This window comes from Pteropus medius, unplaced genomic scaffold, assembly GCF_902729225.1.
Source record: "Pteropus medius unplaced genomic scaffold, Ma_sr-lr_union100, whole genome shotgun sequence".
NCBI lineage: Eukaryota > Metazoa > Chordata > Mammalia > Chiroptera > Pteropodidae > Pteropus > Pteropus medius.
This window is the reverse complement of record NW_024353909.1, coordinates 3,428,646-3,453,112: the sequence shown is the minus strand read 5'-3', so window position 1 is coordinate 3,453,112 and position 24,467 is coordinate 3,428,646. Positions and strand designations below refer to the sequence as shown.

Genomic DNA, 24,467 nt, shown 5'->3' with positions numbered 1-24,467 from the left:
GGAAGTCGCTGGGGGCTTAGCCAGCTGCAGCTGCACTGATTTCTCTGTGTGACCTGGACTAATTTCATACAATTTCCTGGTCATAATTACACAGATCCATTTCTTGCACTGATGGCTCAAAAGGAGAAACTCATTTTAATACCATTCCTTCTAGAGAGATCTGTCATGGGACTGAGGTAAATGGCTCAACTGTACCCAGAACCTGGCTGGCTCCCAAGGTACACTGTTCCCAAATACTTTGCCAAGAAGCTTCCTTGGTCTATTTCCTAATACACTTCTGAGTCATGGCTCATGTGGTCTTTGCCTGTTTCCCTGCTGTGGTGCCCCATCCCCCAACCTAGACAGGGGTGGTGGCGGTAGGGTGGTAAGGGAGTGTGTGTGTGGGAGTGGGGTGGCTCATTCTTAGAGGAGCCTCCACTTTACAGCATCAGGCTCCTCCAGCTTGGTGCCAGTGCTTCCGGGTCTTCTTTGCTCTCTCTGCTGGATATCACTGCCTGGATCATGGTTTTAATCAAACACACAGTTATTCATAGACTTCGATAGCCACTTAGAACTGATACCCTTAGCCTGGCTAATATGATTAGCTAGTGAGTTTGTTTTCCCTTCCAGGTAAACAATGTCTTAATTCGGTAAAGGATTTATCTCGACCCTTAAAAATGACTCTAATGGTGAGAACTCAAGGCTAATATTGTGTATGGGGCGGGGGGGTGGAGGGGCTTGAAAATTCTGTGAAGTTCATCAAACAGGAGAGGTAGCATCCCAGGGTGGCCAAGGACCTGGCCCGGGTTTGGATCCTGCCTCCTCTATTAGCTGTGTTACCTGAGCAAGTTCCTGATCTTCTCTGTGCCCATTTGAGGGGTTATTAGATAATAGAAGGATCTACTGCTTAGGAGCTGCTGAAGAATTAAATGAATAAACACACAGAAGGCACACATGACAGTGCTTGGCGCATAGTAAGAACTCTCACAAGACTAGCTGTTATTACGAGGTGAGTGCGTATTTTCCTAAGGTACTTGTAGGGGTGGTTCTGCTGATAGCTTTTATGCCTCTGTGGTCCTGATCTTTTTTGCAGATAGAAGCTGATGTGATAGGCAGCATTAATTATGATTTAGTACTCATTTTTCCCCTACTCTGAACTCTTTGAGGGCAAAGTCTATGGTTATCACCTATTTAATTCAGCAAACTGAACTGAGCATCTTTGTATATCAGGTATTACTGGGTAATAGTGATAAAGGCGAATAAACAAATGCCAACATGGCCTCTGTCTTGTTTCCTGGGACCTTGAAAAATATCTGTCCCATAAATTCTGGTCGAAGAAACTAAGGACTATTGGTAAGAATTCTTCTGAATATAGATTTAGTTTTTAAACATCCTCATACCGTTGACCTCTGACCAGTTTTATACTGGGAAAGACAGATTATATTTAAAATTTGGACCGACTATGTGGGTTTGCTATCTCTGGTTGTCTTTATTGACAGAAAACTGGACTGGGGATAGTATTTGATTTAGAAGCTTTGAAGTTGGAAGTTTCTCATTTATAAAGTGTCCAAGTTAATGCTACTGTTAAGCTATTTTTAATTGAAGTGTAATTGACATGTATTATATTTCATGTGTACAGCATAGTGATTCGACATTTGTATATGTTACAAAACGATCACCACAATAAATCTGGTTCCATCTATCACCACCCAAAGTTAATACAATGTTATTGACTATATTCCCTATGCTGTAAATTATATCCCATGACTTATTTTATAACTAGAAGTTTGGTCCCTTTCACCTATTTTGCACCCTGAACCCCCATCCCCTCTGGCAACCACTAATCAATTCTCTGTATCTATGAGTCTGTGTTTTGTTTTGATAAGTGAAATCATGTGGTATTTCTCTTTCTCTGTCTGACTTATTTCACTTAGCATAACACCCTCAATGTCCATCCATGTTGTTCGAATGGCAAGATTTCATTCCTTTTTATGGCTAAACAGTATTTCACTGTGTGTGTGTGTGTGTGTGTGTGTGTGTGTATGTGTGTGTATATATATATATATATATATCACATCTTCTTTATCCATTCATCCATCAATGGACATTTAGGTTGTTTCCATACCTTGGATATTGTAAATTCACACTGGTATTTTCATCTTCTTTGGATAGGTATCTGGAAGTGAAATTGCTGGATCATATAGCAGTTCTATTTTTTAATATTTTGAGGAAACTCCGTACTGTTTTCCACAGTGGTTGCACCAATTTACATTCCCATCCACAGTGCATAAGTTCTCTTTTCTCCACATTCTCGCTAAAGCTTCTTATTTTCTTGTCTTTTTATAATAGCCACACTGACAATTAGGTGATAACTCATTGTGGTTTAGATTTGCATTTCCCTGATGATTAGTGATGTTGACCATCTTTTCATGTGCCCATTGGCCATCTGTATGTCTTTGAAAAAATGTTTATTCAGATCCTTTGTCCATTTTCAAATTGGAATTTTTTTTTGGTATTGAGTTGTATGAGTTTATATATTTTGGATATTAAGCCCTTATTGAATACATGATTTGCAAATACCTTCTCCCATTCATCAGCCTGCCTTTTCATCTTGGTGGTGGTTTCCTTTGCTGTGCAAGAGCTTCTGAGTTTGATATAGTTCCATTTGTTTATTTTTGCTTTTGTTTCCCTTGTCTTTGGAGTCAGATTCAAAAAAAGGTCACTAAGACTAATGTCAAGGAGCTTACCATCTATGTTTTCTTCTAGGAGTTTCATGGTTTTAGGTCTTAATACTCAAGTCTTTAATCTATTTTGAGTTAATTTTTGTATATGTATAAGATAGTGATTCAGTTTCATTCCTTTGCATGTAGGTGTCCAGTTTTCCCAGCACCATTTATTGAATAGACTGCCGTTTTCCCATTGTATATTCTTGCCTCCTTTGTCGTGAATGAATTGACCATGTTTGCATGGGTTTATTTTGGGGATCTCTATTCTGTTCCATTGATCTATGTTTCTGTTTTTATGCCAATATTGTACAGTTTTGATCACTATAGCTTTATAGTATAGCTTGAAATCAGAAGCTTTTAAAAAAGCTTAAGGCACCAGATGTATGTCTGCCAGTGGCCCAATTTTTAAGAGAACTGGTGGCACTGAAGAAGTGCAGTTGGGAACCAATGTCTGTGTTCTGGGCACAGCAGGATCTCACAGTCCCTGGTCCTTGGTGACTAAGGAGATAGCTTAGAAAGAGGTGTCTCAGTGGGAATGTGCTTAGTTTTCTTATCCGTAAAAACTAAAATTTTGAACATGTGCTGTTCTGAATCCAACACTCAATTATTTATTCTGTTCTAAGTCATGTACACACCTGGGAAAATCCAGTGGTTTTTCATTCATGGCTGCTCATTTACTCCTGACCACAGAATTTCATCAATTCTGAGACGCTGATATTTTTTCCATCTTTAACATCTCCAAAATTGAGATGCATCTTACATCTTTAGACATCTCAAGCATTTTGTTAGAGTTTAATTGGCAGAGTTTTTCTCTCATATAATTCATAGCATATTAAATTTGCTGAAAATATGGCACTGGTTCCCAAAGTTTGCTGAACTTGGAATCACCTGGCTATCTTTGAAAAATACTGATGCCTGGCGTCCACCCCCATTTATTCTGATGTAATAAGGCTGAGGTACGACCTGGGCATCAGGATTTTTAAAAGCTCCCAGGAGATCTAGCAAAGTTTGGGAACTGTTAAAATATGGTATTTCTTCAATACTATTTTTTCAAGCTTTTTTCAACTCCTAGGTTTCATGGACAGCATCCTTACAGATTCTGCTTATTATATATAGTACACTCCCCTGTTTCAATTAATGATATCTTTCCATCTGTATCCATTAATCATCCTTTATATCTTCATTAGATATATTTAATTCTCTTTCTCTTCTCCCATCCTTTAGGCTATTTTCATTAGATATAAAGGATGATTAATGGATACAGTTGGAAAGACATCATTAATTGTATGTCTTTCTATAATAAAATCTCATCTCCAGGAGATTTTGTCCTGTTATATCCTCAGCATCTAGCAAACCCAGGCACACTGTAGACACTTGATAAAGATTTGATGAACAAATGAATATTCCTTCTTTATAGTCAGTGCCCTGATAAAATCATTCCTCATACAATTTCTAATAAAAGTGTTTTGATATTCAGATGATTTCCACATCTGATCCTCTGTTTCCAGTGATCATCTTTCAAGTCCCAATTTGACATAAAACTCATTTCAAAACTTGAGCTCAGTGTTTTCTCTTCCTACCCAAATCCTAACGTCCCAGCCCTAGTCTTCCAATACCTATCCGTAGCATCGATTTCCTTCCTGAGTCTTAAGCTTATAGCCTTGAGTCATTTTCAAGCTTTGTCTTTTCTTGCCCTCTCCATATGTAGTTGCTCACTGAATTCTGTAATTTGTTTTTCTGAACATTCTCTTGAATTTTACCTTCCTTTAAACTTCCACAACACTGAATTTGTCTCCTTGGCTTCTATTTACTTGCTTTTCAAATGATCTCATACCAACATGCTAGCAACTGGCTCTAAAAAATGCTTATGGGAGTTATAATATACAGGTGTAAAGCATATTACAAAAATAGCCTAAAGGATGGGAGAAGAGAAAGAGAATTAAACTGTTGTAAAGTTCTTGTATTACTTGGGAAGTGGTAAAGGCATGAACTTAAAGTAGATTGTAATAAGCTGAAAATTCATAGCTTGAAATATTTGGGGTAACTACTAGAAAAATAATCCAAGAACATATAACAAAATGAGTTAAGAGAGGGGAAATTTTTTTTAAAACTGAGTTATACAAAAAGGCAGGAAAGGAGAAGGAAAGGAGAAATAACAGAAAAAACTTACGGATTAAATATAAAAAAATAGCACAATGGTAGACCTGAAAGAACAGAGAAAGAGAGCAACACATATCTGCTCACTAATTTTTAACAAAGATACCACTGCAATTTAGGGGTGAAGGATGATAATTTTAGTAAATGATACTAGATCAATTGCTTATCTATGGAAAATATAAACTCGGACTTTTATCTCACATCATGCACAAACATTAATTCTACATGGATCATAGACCTAAATGTGAAAGGTAAAACAATAAGCTTCCAGAATAAAATTTAGGAGAACACTCTCATGACTTATAGGCAAAGATTTCATAATGAAGACACAAAAAGCGCTGGCCAGAAAATAAAAAAACCTGATAAACTAGGACTTACTAAAATTAAAAACTTCTATAGTTTTGTTCATCATGACTAAGAGAATGAAAAGACAAGCCACAGAATGGGACATGTTTAGATTTATTTAATAAAAGACTAGTGTTCATATTATCTTTAAAAAATCTATAAATCAACAAGGAAAATACATTTCATAGGGAAGATATATAAATGGGCCAATAAGAATATAAAAAGTGCCTTATATATCATTTGATATCTGGAAAATGCAAATTAAGTCATTATATTTTACTGCACATACACGAGAATGGGTAAAATTAAAATGCATTGGTAAGGATATGGAGCAACTGCAACTTGATTTACTGCTTGTGGGAGTGTATACTGGAGAACTGTTTGGCAGTATCTATTAAAGCCAAACATATGTCTACCGTGTAACACAACAAGGTACTTATCCAAGAGAAATGAGCGCACGCATCCACCAAAAGACATGTGCGAGAATGTTCATAGCAGTCTTATTTATAATAGCTCTAAACTGGAATCGATTCAAACATCCATAAAGAGGAAAATGAATAAATTAGTTATGGTTTATTCATACAATGGAATAATTTTCAGCAATAAAAAAGTAAATTATTATGACAATATGGATGATTCTCACAGATATAATGTTGGGCAAAAGAAGCCAGAAACAAAGAATGACTATTATTTGATTCTATTTATATAAAGTTCAAGAACAAGCATAACTATTCTATCATGATAGAAGTTAGAACGGTGGTTACTTTTGGGGTCGGAGTATCAACTACAAGGAACCCAAAGTAGCCTTCTGGGGTGTTAGAAATAGTCTATATCTTACTCTGAGTGTTGATTACACAGGTGTTATTCATATATAAAGACTCATTGAGCTGAACACTTAAGATTTGATGTTTTCAGCAAATAATGCTACATCAATTGTATATCCACACAGAATAAAATGAGCCTGGTTTCCCACTTTGTTTCCTTGTGTATATGTAAGATATTTACAACATACAAATTAGAATCACCTTAAATTCCCAACAATGAGGAAATATTTAAAGTAAATATGATACATCCTTGTTAAAAATATGGCATTAAAAAAGTTTTAAAGAGGTTTGCTGCAAACCTCTTTAAAATGCCTACAACATTGGGTAAAAAGGGCAGACCACAGAAATTCTGTATAAAGAACGATCAAAAGTATGTAAAAATGTGTGCAGAGAAAGTCTGGAAGGAAATAACACTGAAGTGTTAATAGTGGTTATTGTCTTGGGATAGTGAAATAATGGGTGGACTTATTTTTCTGCAGCTTGCAAAATTTTTGACTGTTGTAATAGCAGAATGGAATTTTAGAAATAAGTTTTTCCTTCCAAAATAAAAATTCTGCCCTTCAAGTCTTCTACCAACTGCTGCCTTGACTCATTACTTTTTAAAGCTTTTCTGTTTTCTGTTCTCCCTACAAAATGAATTTACTACTTCCTGTGGCTGGCTACACTGAAGCTTATCGCTTGCCACCTCCTCATCTTGTCCTGTCTTTGTTCCCAATTAAGAGAGAAGGCCTTTTGGCAGGATATTCTGTGTTGTCAAGTTAATAAAGGATGTCCAGGGCAGGGAGGCTGTGAATGTTCCATTGCTGTTTAAGATAAGGGGTTGGTTTAAGAGTTCAGGTTTGTTTATAGGAGAAATGTGAATTTTCATGCACCTGGTGGGTAAGCAATTATTCTAGAGTGGTGGTGAGAAACGTTTCATTTTAGATATGCCAAGAGGGGTAGCTGCAGCCTAAAGAGAATGCCTCCCCTCTGTTTCATAGGACCAGAGTTCTCCCCCATTCCTTGGGGATCCATAGATCCATAGACATGAAGCCCGCATTCTCTCTGCGGAATAGTAGCAGCAACTGGGCAGAGAAGAAACGAGCCTAGGGCTGTGACATTTGCAAGACACAAGAAAAAGGCTCCTTCTTGTGACTGTTAGAGGTTGGGGTTTAATGATTTCTGTAAGGAGAAGGGATGGATTGAATGGGTGGGAGGGAGGAGAGGAAGGACGTGAGGATGTCAGAGGAGGGAAGTGTTCCAGGTTCAGTGTGACTCCTTCTCAGCCTATAGTGTGTGTTCCTGTTGAGGAAAGGGCTTTGGAAAATGTAGGGAAGTAGCCTCCTCCTTCCTGGTCACTGAAGGAAAGAGAGGCAAAGAGCTGGTAAAAATGAGCTGCTACAGAAGATACAAGGAACTCAGGGAGCAGAATTCTAACCCCTTCGCCCTGGATTCAGCCAGAGTAGCTCCATTTTCATGTTTCACATGTTCGTATCAGTTAACATTTACTACTTAACAAGACTTCCCAAAGCTCAGTGGCTTACAACAGCAACCTTTTATTTTGCTTATGATTCTGCAGGGCAGCCATTTGGGCTGGGCTGGGCTTGGCTGGGGGTCATTTTGGTCTGGACTAGGCTTGGTTGATCTCAGCAGGGGCTCACTCAGGAATCTTTGGTCAGCTTCTGAGTAACTGAGGCTGGTGGGCTGGGATGCCTGGGTTCTCTTCTATGTGACCTCTCATCCTCCAGCAATGGAGGAATAGCTCGGGCTCATTCATAAGGCAGCCCCTGGATTTCGGGTGAAGTATGAGAAGGCCAGCCCCAATTTATGCTCATTTCAAGTCTCTCCTTGTGTTCTGTTTGCTAATATTTCATTGGCCAAAACAGTCACACAGCCAAACCCAGATTTAAGGGAGAAATAGGCTTTATCTTAAGACTGCAAGAGCTGCACGGTTGCATTTCGGCTTGTACCCAGGGATGGGGAGAGGTTATGGTCATTTAAAATGTAGACCCTGCTCAGACCTACTGCGTCAAACCTCTGAAGAAGGGGCCTGGGCTTTGCCTCTTCATATCTGTCAGGTGATTCCCCCTCCTTCATATTTTAAAATGTTGATAGCTATAAATATTATAAGATATGTCTTTTAAAATAAAGCACAATAACATAATGTACATTTATGAACCTATCATTTCACTCAAAAGCTAGATTAACAATAATTTATTTATGTCTACCTATGTTCTTTTTTTCTATGCCTTCCCTTTTGCCTCCCACAAGGTAACATATTACAGTTTGTGTTTTCCATTCTATTAAAATTTTAAAAAATATAGTTTTCATCTGATTGGTGTCTATGCCTATACAACATATTGCTTAGTTTTGCTTCCTTTTAAAAAAAAATTTGGCTCCAAGAGGAAGTTTACTGTTTTATTTCCTGATTTTTTTTATTGTGATAAAGTGTATATAGAACATAAAATTTCTGATTTTAATGAGTCTTAAGTGTACAATTCAACAGCATTAATTACATTCACAACATTGTGCAACCATCACCACTGTTTCCAAAACTTTTCATCACCCCAAACAGAAACTCTGGACCCATTAAGCAATACCTCCTCACTCCTCCCTCCCTCCAGCCCCTGGTAACCTCTACATTTTTTCTCTATGTATTTGCCTTTTCTATATATTTCATATAAGTGGAATCGTAGTTTTTATGTGTGTGTGTGTTTGGTTTCTTATTTTACTTAGCATAATGTTTTCACGGTTTATTCATGTTGTAGCATGTATCAGAACTTCATTCCTTTTTATAGGTGAATAATATTCCATCGTATGTATATGGAATGTTTTGTTTATCCATTCGTCTGTCAAAGGACACTTGGACTGTTTCTACCTTTTGGTTATTGTGAATAATGCCACAATGAATATTGGCATAAAATGATCTTTTTGAGTCCTTGCATTTAATTACTTTGGGTATTTACTTAGAGGTGAAATTGCTGGATCATATGGCAATTGTTTCTTTTTGAGGAACCATCAGACTGTTTTCTACCAGCAATGTATGCGAATTCTACATTTTCTACATCCTTGCCAACACTTAATAGATATTTAACGGTGGCCATTCTACTGTGGTGTCTCACTGTAGTTTTAATCCACATTTCCCTAATGATAATTTCTAGTGACGTTGAGCATCTTTTCATTTGCTTATTGGCCATTTGTATATCTTTGGAGAAATGTCTATTCAAATCATTTGCTTATGTTTTAACTGGATCTCCTTTTTATTGTTGCTGTAGGAGCTGTTTATATGTTCTAGTTCTTAAATTCTTATCAGATCTATGATTTGCAAATATTTTCTCCCATTTGGAGATTGTCTTTTCGCTTTCCTGCTATTGTCTTTTGATGCATAAAAGTTTTTAATTTTGACAAAGCCCAATTTATCAATTTTTTATTTTGTTGCTTATAGTTTTGGAGTCATATCTAAGAATCCATTGCCAAGTTTTGCTTGGTTCTGAGCTCTAAGACAGTGGTATCGTTCTGAAAGTGATCTTCTGAACTTGCAGTTTTCTTTCAAAACTATGTTCTTCCATAGTTCATTCATTTTCATAGCTGTATAATATTCCATTTTAGGACCATACTATATACATAATTTACCCATTCCTCTATTAATGGACATTTGTGTTGTTTCCAGTTATTCGGCTATTACATCGGTGCCACCAAGGATATCCCAAAGTGATTCTTTTATGCACTCTAAGACCCACTTAGCTCTTTTTTTTTTCTTAAGGAATAAAGCAATTGAATAGCATTTGGGATACACAGGTGCAGACATTTGACTGAAACATCGAAATTTTCTCGTCTGCCTACTTGGATTAATTACTGGATTATAAAACCATAATAACACTGTCACTGAGTACAGTGTACGTCAGTCTGTGCTTCAGCTTTAATCATTTTCTATGATGTCTTACAAAAAGCAATCAGAGAAGACACAATAAATACATTTTACTGATTTCAGGTTGGAGAGCTTTTAAGCAATAGGGAGATGTCAACAGAGAATAGGGGAAATGATTGTGAAAAGGAAACACTTTCTTTAGAGCCCCATCTCAGCCAGGTTGCAGGAGTGTCTATAAGAGATTTGAAATAACTCAAAGAAGATCTTTTTTTCAATGCTGAATATCCTCCAAAACAAAGAGATACAGATTGACGGTTCCTCCCCCAGTCCAGCACAGTGGCTGATTTCGGGAAGCTCTTTGGCAGCTACCTGAGGTCATAATGTGGCCAGGTTTATTTGAGGTTTGTAGAACAGCAGGGGGAAACTTAAGCATGAAGCAAGAGCTCAACACTTAACAGAGATGTTTGTGGCTTTGTTACCGGAAAATGCCAGTGACCTTAACAAGGCCAAAGTTGTGTAGACACAGGAATTACAAAATCAAGAAGTGGGTGGGATGTGGAATGAGATATTACAGGCATAAAAGCATCAGCAGGTGGACCCCACAGCACTGTTCTTCCAGAGGCAGAACAAACCAAAGATGAGGTGAGTCCACGGATCTGCCCATTCCCCCCTCTTCTCTTGTTCCTTCTTTGCATATATCTTTTATCTACATGACAGGCCAGGTACAGAGGCCTAAAGGAGAGACGTAGAAGTATAACAACAGCAAATGGGCTAAATTACAGTGAATTAAAGGGTGTAGTGTTTTAAATCCTCTGCTTTTCTGCATTCATAAAAGATAATGCTTTCAGATACTGCTGTCTTTGCAGACCTGACTTACTCTGAGGAGTATCTTTTTCCTTGAGGTATGAAGTTTTCATCTTCATAGATGACAGTAGCTCCCATGGTGGGCTTCCTAGCATTTTGAATATATCTCTTAGCAGGTTTTTTTCTTTTTTAAAAATGTATAAGACAACCAATAGTGACACATTTGATTGGCACAATTAAGGCACTTAGGTTTTGTAAAAATAAAAAGGTTTTTTTAAATGCTGAAACAGCAAGACTAGAAGCTTACAACCAAGCAATCTCTGACTAGTTGACATCTGTCAGTGGGATGGTTGCCTGGTAGATGTGGCCTGTGCATTGATGGCCAGTCATGCTTTCAGGAAGCTGGTTATCTTCCAGGTAACCTTCGGGCATTTAGGAGTTTGATATACCATTTCTTGAAGGCAAATTATCATAAAATAAGAGAAACAGCTATATATTTTAAATGAAATATTTAAAAAAACTTTTTCTTATGGAAAATTTCAAAAAGTAGAGACCAGTATAGTGAACCCCCACGTTCCCATCTTCAAGTTTTCCATTTTATTTGCAGTGTCCTTGTAGCACAGGACTTGAGAGGTGCCTGAGGGAAGGTTCTCTTTGCTGGAAAGCTTGTTTTACCAATTTCATGTCCTCTGTATGCTGCCAGAAATTGCAGCCCGCACACTGTGTGCCTTCCTATCTTGGTGGTTCCTCTCTGAAGCTTATGTAGAATTCCCACGGCAGAGAGCTTGTTGAACCTGGGTGTACTGGGAAGCTGTAAAGAGTGTGTGTGGGTAGGTGGAGGACAACTTCTTGGTCCTAGCACTTCTATATATCGACTTTCTTTTCTGGCTGCCTAATGGGAGGAAGGGAGGGAGGGTGTGTGTGTGTGTGTGCGTGTATGTGTGTGTGTGTTGTGTGTAGGGAGACTAGCAGTGTATGAGAATTCTAAATTTTCTACATCCTTGTTAACACTTAATATATATTTAACTGTGGCCATTCTAGTAGGTGTGAAGTGGTCTCACTGTAGTTTTGGTCTGCATTGCCCTAAAGACATTCTCTAGTGATGGTGAGCATCTTTTTGTATTGTGTGTAGTGTGTGTGCAGGGAGATTAGCTTTGCACTTCTTCCTGTCTTCTCTCTGCAGTGCCCTGGGTGTTCTCATCACCCTCCTGCTCTGCGGGCAGCTTTTCGCAGTGGATGTTGGCAGTGAGAGCACAGATAATCCAGTTGGCAATGAGAGCACAGATAATCCAGTTGGCAATGAGAGCACAGATAATGCAGTTGGCAATGAGAGCACAAGTAATGCAGGTAGGTCTTTGGGTATGGGCAGGAGCTGTACATCCAGCACTGCTGTGTCTGAACCTATCAGATCTGCACCCTCTCTTCAAGAACACCCAGATCCCCTCTTCTCATCTTTATCTCTGGTCTTTCAATACCATGAAGAACAGTGCGGAGCCAGCCAGAAATAAGGGGACATTACCATTCCCTCGGCTTCCATTTGGAGTGGAGGGATGCTGACATGCAGAGCAGCTTCCTCTCACCTAACTTTCCAAGGGTCTCTGGGAGCAATTTCCAAATATTAACCTCCTTTTCCTATTTTTCTTTGCAGATGACAGCTGTCCAAAGCCCCCCGAGATTGCAAATGGCCTTGTGGAGCACTCAGTTCGCTATCACTGTAAGGCCTACTACAGACTGCGTACTGAAGGAGATGGTAAGAGCTGGGCAAATGTCCCCACAACTTCCCCTTCCTGGCACTTCCATGATGAACGGGCCAGGAGTGGTTGGCCAGAAAGTTCAAGTGTTATCCTTGGATCCAGACTTAGATTCTAATAAGGATTTTGTTACCAGTAGCTGTGGCCTTTTGAGAAAACTGACTTTGCTCAGTCCCAAGTTTTGTCTTTTGCTAAGGGGAGGTGATGCCACATAGGCTACCCATCTCAGTGAGAGCTACATCTATAAAATGAGATGTGGCAAAACAACAAATGATGGTGACGGTGATGACAATACGTAGTCTTTACTTTAGTGAATACTGTGTTCCCGGCATTGTTCTAAGTGCTTTACATTTATTTGCTCGCACAGTCCTCACAACACCCTCTACAGAGGTACTATTATTATTATTCGCTTATGAGGAAACGGAGGCACAGAGAGGTTGAGTAACTTGCCCAAGATTGGGTAGCCTGTAAGAGGTAGGGTCAGGATCTGAATCTTGATGCTTCCCCTGCACTGCCGTGACCACAGTTCTGTCATGCTGGACTCCACTGGTGCCCAGTACTTGGATTCTAGTACAGTGCTCTTCCCTTCCTCTTCCTCTGCCCTTTCCTTATTTTCCTTCTCCTCCAATTCTCTTTAAATATCTTCTCTCTCCACACTAGGTCCAGATTCAATTTCCCTTTTAGCTCATTTCTTTCCTTTTGTTTCAGGAGTGTACACCTTAAACAGTGAGAAGCAGTGGACAAATAAGGCCATTGGAGAGAAACTTCCTGAATGTGAAGCAGGTAGGAAGCCGAGAGCCCTGGGAAGCAGACCAAGGATGGGTGCTGAGGGTCCAGCGCTTGGGCGGGCATCTTGGTTGGAATATTGTAGAGGCACAAGCCAAGAGAAGGGACCAGGGAGAACCACAAATGGCCAGGTGGAGAACTGAGCAATTAGGTGATGAGTCTCCAGTAAAGTTCTCCAAGGATCTTATTCATTTGGGTCTGCAGGGCACTGACTGAATCTACTGCCCCAGAGGATCAGGAGATCCTATGTGTACAGGAAGCCTGCCTAGAGAGCCCAGGGTCAAGGGAAAAGCCAGCTCCAGGAAGAACAAGTCAAGGGAGGACATAACAAATCCTTAATCCATGGAAGTATGACAGGAGGCTAGAGACGGATTAGGACTTTTGTTTCTTGTTATTAGGAAGAGCTACTGCTCTCTCCTTTGCCCTCTCAGAACAAGAGGATTTTGCCTACCCTCTTCTGCTATTAGTGATGTAGAACTAACCTGCCTTGTATTAATTGCAGTATCTATAAAATCTGAGTTGTAGCCAATACCGCTACAGATCCCTCTTTATTCAGAGAGAATGACTTAGTATAGCTCCTTGCCCTTACAATGCATTTCAAAGAATTGTGGACATGTTCTTGCGACAAACTGCTTAAATGAACGTACAGTTCATCAGCTAAGGTTTGAAAAACAGCATTGTTTCTTTTGTGAGTTAGGAAAGCAGGAAATCAAACTGTCTTAGTGATGGAAACAATTTTTTAAAAAAGGACAATTTTAAACTGTAAACACTGGAAACGAGAGGACGGATGGTAAGGGCAAAACATGTAAATATTCCTAGCTCTGAAAACATGAACCAGGATAGTTTAGACAGCTGCGACAGCCAATGCCTTTAGCCCTCTCCCAGACCGAGACACTCACGTTGCTGCTGATTTCCTTGTTCTTCCTGACAGTGTGTGGAAAGCCCAAGTTCCCAGTGGATCAGGTCCAACGGATCCTGGGTGGATCAGTGGATGCCAAAGGCAGCTTTCCCTGGCAGGCTAAGATGATCTCACACCACAATCTCACCTCGGGAGCCACACTGATCAATGAGCAATGGCTGCTGACCACGGCTAAAAATCTCTTCCTGGGGCATACAGATGATGCAAAAGCCAAAGACATTGCCCCTACTCTAAGACTCTATGTGGGGAAAAATCAACTTGTGGAGGTTGAGAAGGTGGTTTTCCACCCTGACTACTCCAAGGTCGACATTGGTCTCATCAAACTCAAACAGAAGGTGCCAGTTGGTGAGAGTGTAATGCCCATTTGCCTACCTTCAAAAGATTATGCGCAAGTGGGGCGCTTGGGTTATGTGTCTGGCTGGGGGCGAAATTCCAACTTCGCTTTCACTGAGCTACTGAAGTACGTCATGCTGCCTGTGGCTGACCAAGACAAATGTGTAATACACTATGAAAAAAGCACAGTGCCCGAAAAGAAGGAACCAAAGAGCCCTGTAGGAGTGCAGCCCATACTGAATGAACACACCTTCTGTGCTGGCCTGTCCAAGTACCAGGAAGACACCTGCTATGGCGACGCTGGCAGCGCCTTTGCCGTTCATGACGCGGACGACGACACCTGGTATGCGGCTGGGATCCTGAGCTTTGATAAGAGCTGTAACGTGGCTGAGTATGGTGTGTATGTGAAGGTGCCCTCCATCCTGGACTGGGTTCAGAAAACCATGGCTGACAACTAATGCAATGCTGGCTGGAAGCCCTTGCCTGGACACAAGGTTCCTCGGTGGAAGAGGGAAAGCTGGATGGGAGTGGAGGGGATAAAACATGGTGTGAAACTGATGGTTTCCGGCCCTGCATGGCTGGGTCAATCAATAAAGAACTTTGTTTTGACTCATTTATGTTGTTGTTTTTTTAAGTCTTGAGCCTTTTTATCCTCATTTATGGTATGGCAGCAGCCAAGTGGCACGGAGTCTACTGGGAGTATGGCAGAAAACACCCCAGGCCAACTGGAAATCCCTAATGTGATACAAACTGTCCCACTGTGGCCACCCACTCACTGAGTGCCTACTGAGACAGGCCTCAGAAAGGTCATCGTTATCTTTGTTTTACCAACAAGTGAACAGAGACTCACAGAAGTTAAGTGATTTCCTTAAGGTTACACAGATATTAGTGAAGCTGAACCTTGAACCTAGATCTGTCTGAATACAAACTGCATCCTGGTGAGGAAAGTGCTAGCTCAAAGTAGGATGAAAACAAGTGTTCGGTACCTCATCATTTGTATTCCAACACACCAGCACTTCAGAAAAGATGGTGCAAAGGCAGGATCTCTGGACTTGCTGGGTCCAAATCATAGCTTGGCCATAAATTTGCCAATTGACTTAAACTCCCTGCCCATCAGTTCCCTGGTCTCTTCTATGAGGAGCTTAAACCAGATAATCTCTAAAGTTCCTACCAGCAATGACATCCTGGGACTTGGTAAAGGGTGAGTCATCTTTCTGGGATTTACCTCTTTTAATAACTTTATGAAGAATTCTCTCTCTTCCAGGGTCCCCTGGCACAACTTGCCACCACTTGGGCAAGTTGCTACTTTTCTCAAAACCTCATGAGGGCTATTGGGACTGACTTTCCAGAGTGAGAGAACAGATGCAGAGCTGGAGGGCAGTGGGCCAGGCAGCATGTGACCTGGATGGCAGCCACTGACTTTCTTGCCAACAGAAGCCCAGTTCTGTGCAGGGTGGCACTGTCACTGCAAGCCTATCCCTCTTGCCAGATGCTTCCTTTCCCAGCCTTTTCTCCAGGAAGAGGTGACCATGCAACCTGGTTCTGACTGATGTGGCATAGAAAGCAGGCTGTTGGGTGCTTTTGTGTCCTTCGCTGATGAAAAAAGAACCACAGGAACGAGACCAAAAAAACCTCTTTTACCACCGCCTCCATTTTCTCTTCTCCCCCTACTTTTATGGTAATCATGATGCACGGAACTGCAGCAGCCATCTTAGACCATGACCAGCACTGGGATGAAGAACAGATATGCAGATAACGATAAAAAGAACCTGGTCCATGATGATGCTATTGAGCTACTGAGTGAACTCTAGTCCTGCCCGTCCCACCCCCCAGACTTCTATGAATAAAACATCATTGCCTGTCACTGTTAGTTGGATTTTGTCACAGTCTAAGTCATATAGTATATGACGTATGGCAAGTGCTCAGATACTAGCAAAAACTCAAAATGTGCATGAATAAAATTCTATCTTCTTTCCTCCTGAGAGCTTCAGGGAATGTTTCTCTGAAGTCCTGATTTGTTTTTGTTCCTATATTAGTTGCTTTCTATTCCTTAAGTACTGAGTGCACTTTGTATTGAGTGCATATTGTATGCTTCAACCTATTTTGGACGCTATGTAAACAGGAATAACTCCTGGATGGTAGTAAAAAAGGCTTCGAAGAGGGAATGCCTGAACCTTAAAGGAGAGAAAGAGGTTCTCCTGCAAAGAGGAAGGGCATTTCAGGAGGGGGCTCCAGGGGGAAGAAGGCCCCAGGGCTGGAGGTGGCAGGGAGTGTTCAGAGAGCTACACAGAGTGCAGAGTCACAGAAACCTGAGTGGGAGGGCAGGAGATGCTGCTGGGGAGGAAGGCAGAGGAGAAAATTAAGAAAAGGCCAAAGGTTTTTCTTGTATTATTTTTCTCCTGAGAGGTGACCAGAAGCCACTTAATACAATCATGTAATTCTTCAAGAAAACTGGGGTGACATATTCTTCACGAAACTTAGTGCTGACGATACTGCCAGAAAAAAATGTGTAACTGTATTCCAAGCAGCTTTTTAATATGTTTGTATGGTTTTTCAGTTTCTGGCTATTCTCTTTCACAGATCTAGAATACAGGTCTAAGTCCTTCGTTGATCTACTAGCTTTAATCTGTTGAAAATTATCAATGGATCTGGAGAGTTCATGTGAGAACTTCACAGTGAAGGCCAGACTGATGAGAGAATAGTGACATCAGGTGGCATTTTACACCATGAAAAGGAGAGGCCATATTTTAGTATGATAAGAAGGTATACTGGTGACAGGTCAGAGTACTGAAGGCTTATAGCAGAAAAGAGTTCAGTTGGAAGAGCTGCCTGTTTGCAAGCGTTCCAGAACCTTCATCTGGGAGACCCTTAAGAGCAAGACCCTTATCTTTGTGAAATGGAAGCCTCAAACAGCTTGCATTCGACTCCTGGTAAAGGGTAGGTTTCTTCCAAGTGGGAAAAGCAGCCCCTATTCTTTCTAGCGTCTCTTTCTAGTCATGAGCCCTTGAAGCACAATTTTGTCTCAGGAAGAGGTGGAACTCTGACTTCTGGGAGAGATCTGTTCCTACTTACTAAGGATAGTTAAATTTTTGTTTAGCTCAAACTGGGTGCTAGATAGTGTTAATTCTTTTATTTTAAGCTCAAATTGGGAACTCAAATCTCACTTCTTGGGCAATTTAATAACGCAAAAGGTAGTAAATTTGCAAACCAAGACACTGTTTTCAAAGTCTGAGCCAGAAAGACTCCAAAATAAAACAAACTTGCCTGCTATCAGTAAACAATTATTCACTCCAAGAGAAACTGGGACAATTAGGACTGGAGATAAGACAGCATGAGGAAAATAAATCTATGAGGAATGAGGAATGGGTGAGCATGATGCAAACAGGGGTGTGTATACGTACACATCTAGAGAAGAAAATAAGTATTTCTGCTCTCATGGCAACTGATCTTCCATTTTACTTGTGTATCAAATAAACAGTTAAATCAAATTGTATTAGCCGATGTTTAGAATTCAGTATTATGTTAAGGGATAAAGAAAAGCACAATATAAAGAGAAGTCAAACAAATCATGCTGGGGAAATTGACCATGGCTGACTCGACTGCTCTGCACAGAGTAAACACTCAGGCTTCCCAGATCGTCACAGTCCTGGCGGGGTCTTCTACGTGGGGCTGGTACTTTCTATACGAGTCAACTCTCTCCTCCACTGGGACACTCAACGCGTTTCCAAAGGATTCCAGAATAACAGCACAGCTGCGTTCAGGCAGTTTTGAGATGTGCCTTTCTCTTCACCTCTGACAGTGGCAAACATGCTAAATGTCTTGATAGAGAAGGTCATATTTGGGAATATTCTGGGGATCGATAGGACTTTGGACAATAAGTTTTCCCCTCATTGCTCCTCGATAAATTACTTCAATCAAATCTATGAAGTCTTGTTTGGTTTTGAAACTTCCCACAAACTTAGTGTGATCTGGAGACCTAAGTAGCATAGAAGAGAAATAACCTTGCTCAGAAATTTTAATAATGACTTGCCGAAGACCTCTAGGATAAACAAAATGAATAGTAGCTCTAGGACTCTCTTGTCAGGGAGACTCTAGACACAAGATCCGACACTGATTCTTCCATTCGCGGTTATGGGGCCCATTTGATACATGACTAAAACCAGTGCTGCGGGCCCCTGAGACAGCGCGTAAGCCCTATCATGTGAAAAGCTTCTGCTCAAAATCTGTTTTAATCACTTCTCATTATCAATTCCCTGAGTGTTGGTGTGGGCATAGTTTTGTTGTTGTGTTTGACTAGGCACTGTGCAAAGCTCACTAACTAGTCATAGACTTCAAGTTCCAGTCACTTCTACTTTTCAGTAGTGGATATTATTATTACTATTTTTTTACTATTTCAAACATTAAGTATGCATACTGTGTAAATTTTTTTTTTTTTTAGGAAAAATAACCAGTAAGGCCAGAGGCCACATTTCAGTGGCTATGCTAATCACACGTATGGATATATATGCATTTCTTTTTGTCCCAATAATGGGAATCATATCATATATACTATTTTGTAATGTGCTTTTTTCAACTAACATATGAATATCCATGCAGCCAGTTTTTCCTAGTTTTAGGATTATTTTCATTCAGATAAATTCCTGGAAATGAAATTGCTGGGTTAAAAATTTTACATGGTTTTAAGGTGTTTAGTATGTAGTGTCATAGACTGCCCTCTAAAAAGATTGCACCAAATTAATACTTACATCACCTGTATTCTAGAATAAATAGCTTTAGAATACTTAAAACATAATATAACATTTTACACACTTTCAAACTGATAATGACAAAGCAGGTACGTAGGTCTAGAAAAGTAAACATCTCAACCACATTAAGAAATGATAAAAATTCTGGATATATTCAAAGTAAATATTAAGTACTCGAATGCTGATTGAATGGAGTGGAAGGCATTAAAGAGATTTCATGTTACTTATTCTTGACAGGCTTTGCTGAAGAATAACTTCAAAATTCTCTGAGTGGCAGGAGATAGGAAACTTGGCAAGAGAGAAGCATGTCTTAGTTTGCTGGAATACTTTTTTAATAAATGCAACCTACTAGTCTAAGTCTAAGAATGACATACTTTGTTTTAAATGAAATTCCTGGGAAACTTTTAAGAAAATAATTCTGTATTTTCTAGACTGAAGGATGGGTAATGCCTCATGACCTATATTATTCTTTCAAACTTAAGTCGGAAATTAAAATTTGCCAATCATACCAGAACACTCATTTTGCATCAAGTTTCACGTAAAAAATTGGAGAGTGCATCAACTAAGGAAACACTACCAATACAAGATTCACAGGGTCACCACTGCATACAAATCGGTGAGTTACCGAAACTACGTAAGGGAAACTTTCTAGACTGCAATAACTTCATATGGACCTAACTTACCCATAATCCACTTTCATATGCTGCCCATTGAAGAAAAACACAGTAGATGGAATATAACTGATGTCAAAATAGTGTGTATAAACTGGAGTTTGGTCCACATCTACCAGATATATAGCAGCCATTTTACTCAAGTCAGAAGACGTCTTAGAAAGCTGCAAACAAGGAAAGAGAAGTAGGTTACATTATGAGAGGTAGCCGATGTTTCTTCTGTGAAACTTTTTAATAGAATATTCTGTTTGAAAAAAATTCCTGGGCCAAGAATCTAGCCTGTTTGAATTCCACATTAGACACAGTATATTATCAGTCAGAGTCTGAATCATTGTTGGTAGGGTTGTGAAAGGGCCCAAGGTAAACTGTGTGAATATATTCCTTCATTTCTTTTCTATTTCTTATTGTAAAGTTTTTATAAACTGTTTAATTTATAAAACCCATACTCAAACAAATAAAAAACACAACTCATGTAAACATGTACTGCACTGAAATTCTCCCAAATCTCTTTCCTTCCAATCCCCTCTCCAAACGATAATTATAAACAAAAAGCAAATACTTACATGGTACTTATGTGCTAACTGTCCTAAGTACTTTATACTTTTAATCCATTTAATCCTTATAACACTCCTACAAGATATGCATTATTATAGTCCCCATTTTATAGGTGAGGAAACTGAGGCACAGGGAAGTAATCTGCTCCTGGTCACACAGCCAGTAAGTAGTAAGGCTGGGGTTTGAACTCAGGCAGCTTGGCTTCCGAGTGTGTACTCCTGACCTCTAGTGCTGGTCTTCCTCTACATCTGAGGGTATAATTCCATGGCTCTTTCCCGCCTCTGGAGTAACATAACATAATCCCATTTAATCACAGTAATGAGGATTCTTACATTGCATTCACATAGTGGGTGTCAGCAATAGAAATGAAGGAAGAAAACTCAGTTCTAGGGTCTCTCTCCATGACAAAAAGAGACAAGAATAAACCTATTTTGTCCTATGCTGCCCTCCTTTCTCATCAGAGTGTGAAGATGTGTTGTGAAGTCAGAGACTGTCATCAGGCGCACACTGGAGCAGCACACTGGTAAAGCATATTTGCAGGAAAAGAAAACAAAGTTCACATCTCAGCTCTACAATTTCTAGTCCTGTGCCTGTGGGAGGTCACTTGATATCGCTGGCATTCCTCTCCCCCCAGGGAACAGTAATTGTAATGTTCCCAATGTTGTGAGCACTGAGTAAGATGATGTTCATAGAAGCTTGTTAACTATGTTTCTGGTCTTCTACTGCCTTGTTGGTGGAGTGGAGCTTTGACAGCTGCTAGTGGGGAAGGACATCCAAGACAGATTGAGCACAGTCACAGATTTAGGGGTTCAGCAATTAATGAAAGCATGCTAACAAACGAACAGCTATATCTCTAGGCCCTGCCTGCGCCCTTTCATGTACTTTGCATATGTTGAAGTGAGAGTGTATAAGTTTTTAATAAAAACCATTTATTAAAAAAATTCACTTACAATATCATCTAGCTGCAGACAAACAGGATCCTCGTCTCTCCCAAACCTGAGAACCAACACCTTCTCTGCAGTGCTTTTTATCGCTTGGTCAACTTCTTTTTTGCTAGTCAGCTTGGGCAATAGGAAGCTCATCTTGAAATGATCCAAATATTAATCCTCACTGTCGGTCCTGAAATAAAGTTGCAGTATTTAAAGGCAGATCAAGTGTGTGAGTCCTAATTTAAAAAAATAATTTAATTTTGGAGTAGGTAATGTGTATGTTTTTTTCCAGGGGAAAAAAGGATTTCATACAACACAGTATTAAAAAAGTAAAAAGAACAAACTAAATGCACAAATAGGTGGCAAATAAGTCCACCAGTTTAAAAAGCAACAAGATAGAAAGGTATACTATGCAAAATCTCCATTCCTCTGTCTTCTCTCAGTTGGCCTAGTTCCCACTGCCCCTTTCTCCTCATACCAGGTAACACTTTCATTAGTTTCTCATGTATCTTCTAGAGTTTTGTGATGCATTCACTAGAAAATATAAATATGCATTCTTGTTTTCTCATTCTTTTACCCCGCCCAAAGTAGCCTTTTCCACCAGTGTTTAAGCAGGAAAGAGACGAAATCCTCAAAATTGGTCCTTTGAAGACACTTCCATTAAGGAAGGGTATAGGAAAACTGGGTTCAGTGCTATATCCTGGGGCTAGTGACAGTGGAATGCTGTTCCCACCTCTAGGCCTGAAGAAGCCATTGGAGGGAGTTTCCAGAACTGTGTGGTGATTGATGAATAGATAAGGCCACTGTATATAAGGTCGGCCTGCATGCAGTTAAGGGAATCAGCCACTCCCCTCCTCCACCTCTGATCGCCACTGGTTGACTCCAACTGGAACCAAAGGGTAGGGGAGCTAAGGAGGTAAGCAACCCTTCTGGTCCCACAGCAGTCTAGAGGAGGAGAAAGAGTGGCTCTAGAGGGGGCAAATGACAGCCTTCCAGCACACATATGACGTCCTTATTCACTCTTCTGAACTTTGCACTTTTTTAAACCTAACATATAAAGATCTTCCCATATTGCTATACATAAAATTTACAATTTCTTTGTCACAGCAGCATACAATTTCATGCATGTACCATACTTTTTAAACAGTCACTTTATTGATGAACATTTGTATTACCTTGAATCCTGGTTTAAAGATCCTTGGTGCATATCTTACTAGGTGCCTCATCGCATGGCAAACAGATTAAGAATATGTAAAAACCACACATACGCACACACAAAAACAAATTATAAAATACTGATAGAAAGGGCCCAATCCAACCCCCTATTTTACAGATTAGTTTGCATATAGTTACACTTCCAGCTACAAGAACAAGGACTAGAATGCAGACCACCAAATTCTAGTCCAATGTTCCTTCTACTTTTGATTAGGAAACTCTTTAATCAAGGAGCTTTATTTTTGAGTCCATCCACGAGAAACCCGTTGAAATACTTGATATTTTGAATTCATTTCCAACATTGGCTAATGCTATGAAAAGGGAGGATTTCTTCTCCTACCTTTTGGTGACAAGTCACATTTTAAGATATGAATTAACAGGAATTCATACAGGAAATAAAATTATTCCAGTAATAGATCATAATTTAAATAGGGAAGGTGACTGCCAGGAGGGGCTTTATCAAATGTGAGTGGCTGAACAAATTATTGATGAAAGTCAAAGAGGGTCTGTCCCACTACTAGAATTCAAACAAACAGCAACTCCTGTACCTTACTGACAAAGAGGAGGAAGTGAAGGGAAGACAAAGCTGTGGAGGGGGTGGGAACTGGATAAATATACTGGAAGGAGGAGAGGGAAACTGAGACCACAGTTAAGAAAATGTCCACAGAAAAGGATACCAAAAGAGAAGTTACAAAAAGGAGGTATAAATGGATAATAAATATATTTGGAAAGTTAAGCTTTACTAGTAAGCAAAGAAAAACAAATTAAAAGATATATTTTAAAAAGCTATGAAACTGGCAAAGATTAAGCAATAATGGCAAGAGTGTGAATGAAGGGTATGCATTCATGGTCCCTGCTGGAATATAGAGAAACAAAGCTTTTCTTGAAAGAAAGCTGAAAGACATACTCTTCGATCAACAATTACAACTAGTTTTGAGAATTAGTTCTTAGTAAATAATCAGACATACGCACAATGGATACTTATCACAATTGTAATGGTGAAAAACTGGAATAAACTTAAATGGCCATTTAATAGGAGACTGGTGAAATAAAAGACAGTACCATCTTGCAATGTGCTATTATACAGCCACTAAATGTTTAGAGATGAACATTTCAGAAACTGAAAAGTCCTCATGATAAAGAAAAAGTTATACCATAGTGTGATTCCACACTTTCTATTAGGTACAAAAACCTAACCGAAATGCAAAAGTACATATTTAGAAAGAAAAATAAGGAATGAATGCCCCAAGACACCATCAGTGACTATTTCTTTGTGAACAGACACGTGATTTCTATTTACACCGGAGTGCACGTCTTTATTTTTCCAAAATATTCGATACTGTTAACCCTTGAACAACGCGGGGGTTAGGGCGCCAAGGACGCGCGCGGTGGAAAATTCACGTACAACTTAAGACGGCCCGCCACATACACGTATTTCCAACCGCGGATCCAAAATACAGCTGACCCGTGAAAAACGCGGGTTCAAACGGAGCAGTCCAACCCGCGCTGTTCAAGGGTCACGGATACATTTTTAATGATGTCTGTGGTTGGGCTACTCCTGGCCCAAAACGGCTAGGGAAGACGGTACTTACTTTATTTGTACAAGTCGCCTCCCTCTACTTCAGGACTGTCAGCAACTTGGGCTCCTTTTCTAAAGAGTCCGGAACGGGCGGCTCCTTTCCTCTGCCGGAACCGCCACAGAGGCCCAATTCCAAAGGAACGTGGGGCTGTTGCCTAGCAACCGTCAGGGCCACTTAAAGAGACGGAAACGGAATAGGAAAACGCACAGGCGCAGTAGTCGAACGCGGGGTCGTCCCTGTTCTACAGCCCAATAAACAGGAAGTTATTCTGGTCAGCATCCACTTTATCCGGCTTTGACCG

General features: G+C 39.9%; 2 protein-coding genes across 3 annotated transcripts in view; one reads left to right on the top strand and one right to left on the bottom strand.

The window, feature by feature from the left end:
• The window catches only part of TXNL4B (thioredoxin like 4B), a 36,990-nt gene extending 12,563 nt beyond the window's left edge, over window positions 1-24,427 (bottom strand). The window contains exons 1-4 of one of the 2 annotated variants that reach the window (XM_039851965.1): window positions 24,179-24,413; window positions 21,393-21,561; window positions 19,900-20,051; window positions 17,903-18,447 (exon numbers count right to left, since the gene is read on the bottom strand). In XM_039851965.1, coding sequence (XP_039707899.1) covers window positions 18,282-18,447; window positions 19,900-20,051; window positions 21,393-21,524 — 450 coding nt within the window. In that variant the 5' untranslated portion in view covers window positions 21,525-21,561; window positions 24,179-24,413 and the 3' untranslated portion in view covers window positions 17,903-18,281. Of the gene's footprint in view, window positions 1-17,902; window positions 18,448-19,899; window positions 20,052-21,392; window positions 21,562-24,178 lie in introns of those variants that run through there. The other variant, XM_039851964.1, reaches the window with a different exon arrangement.
• LOC120593935 (haptoglobin) lies at window positions 10,367-15,084 on the top strand. Its single transcript, XM_039851959.1, has 5 exons — window positions 10,367-10,520; window positions 11,866-12,029; window positions 12,331-12,432; window positions 13,142-13,216; window positions 14,151-15,084. Exons 1-5 carry the CDS (start codon window positions 10,516-10,518, stop codon window positions 14,927-14,929), a joined length of 1,125 nt encoding a protein of 374 aa, XP_039707893.1. The 5' UTR covers window positions 10,367-10,515; the 3' UTR covers window positions 14,930-15,084.
• Window positions 24,428-24,467: the final 40 nt, after the last annotated feature.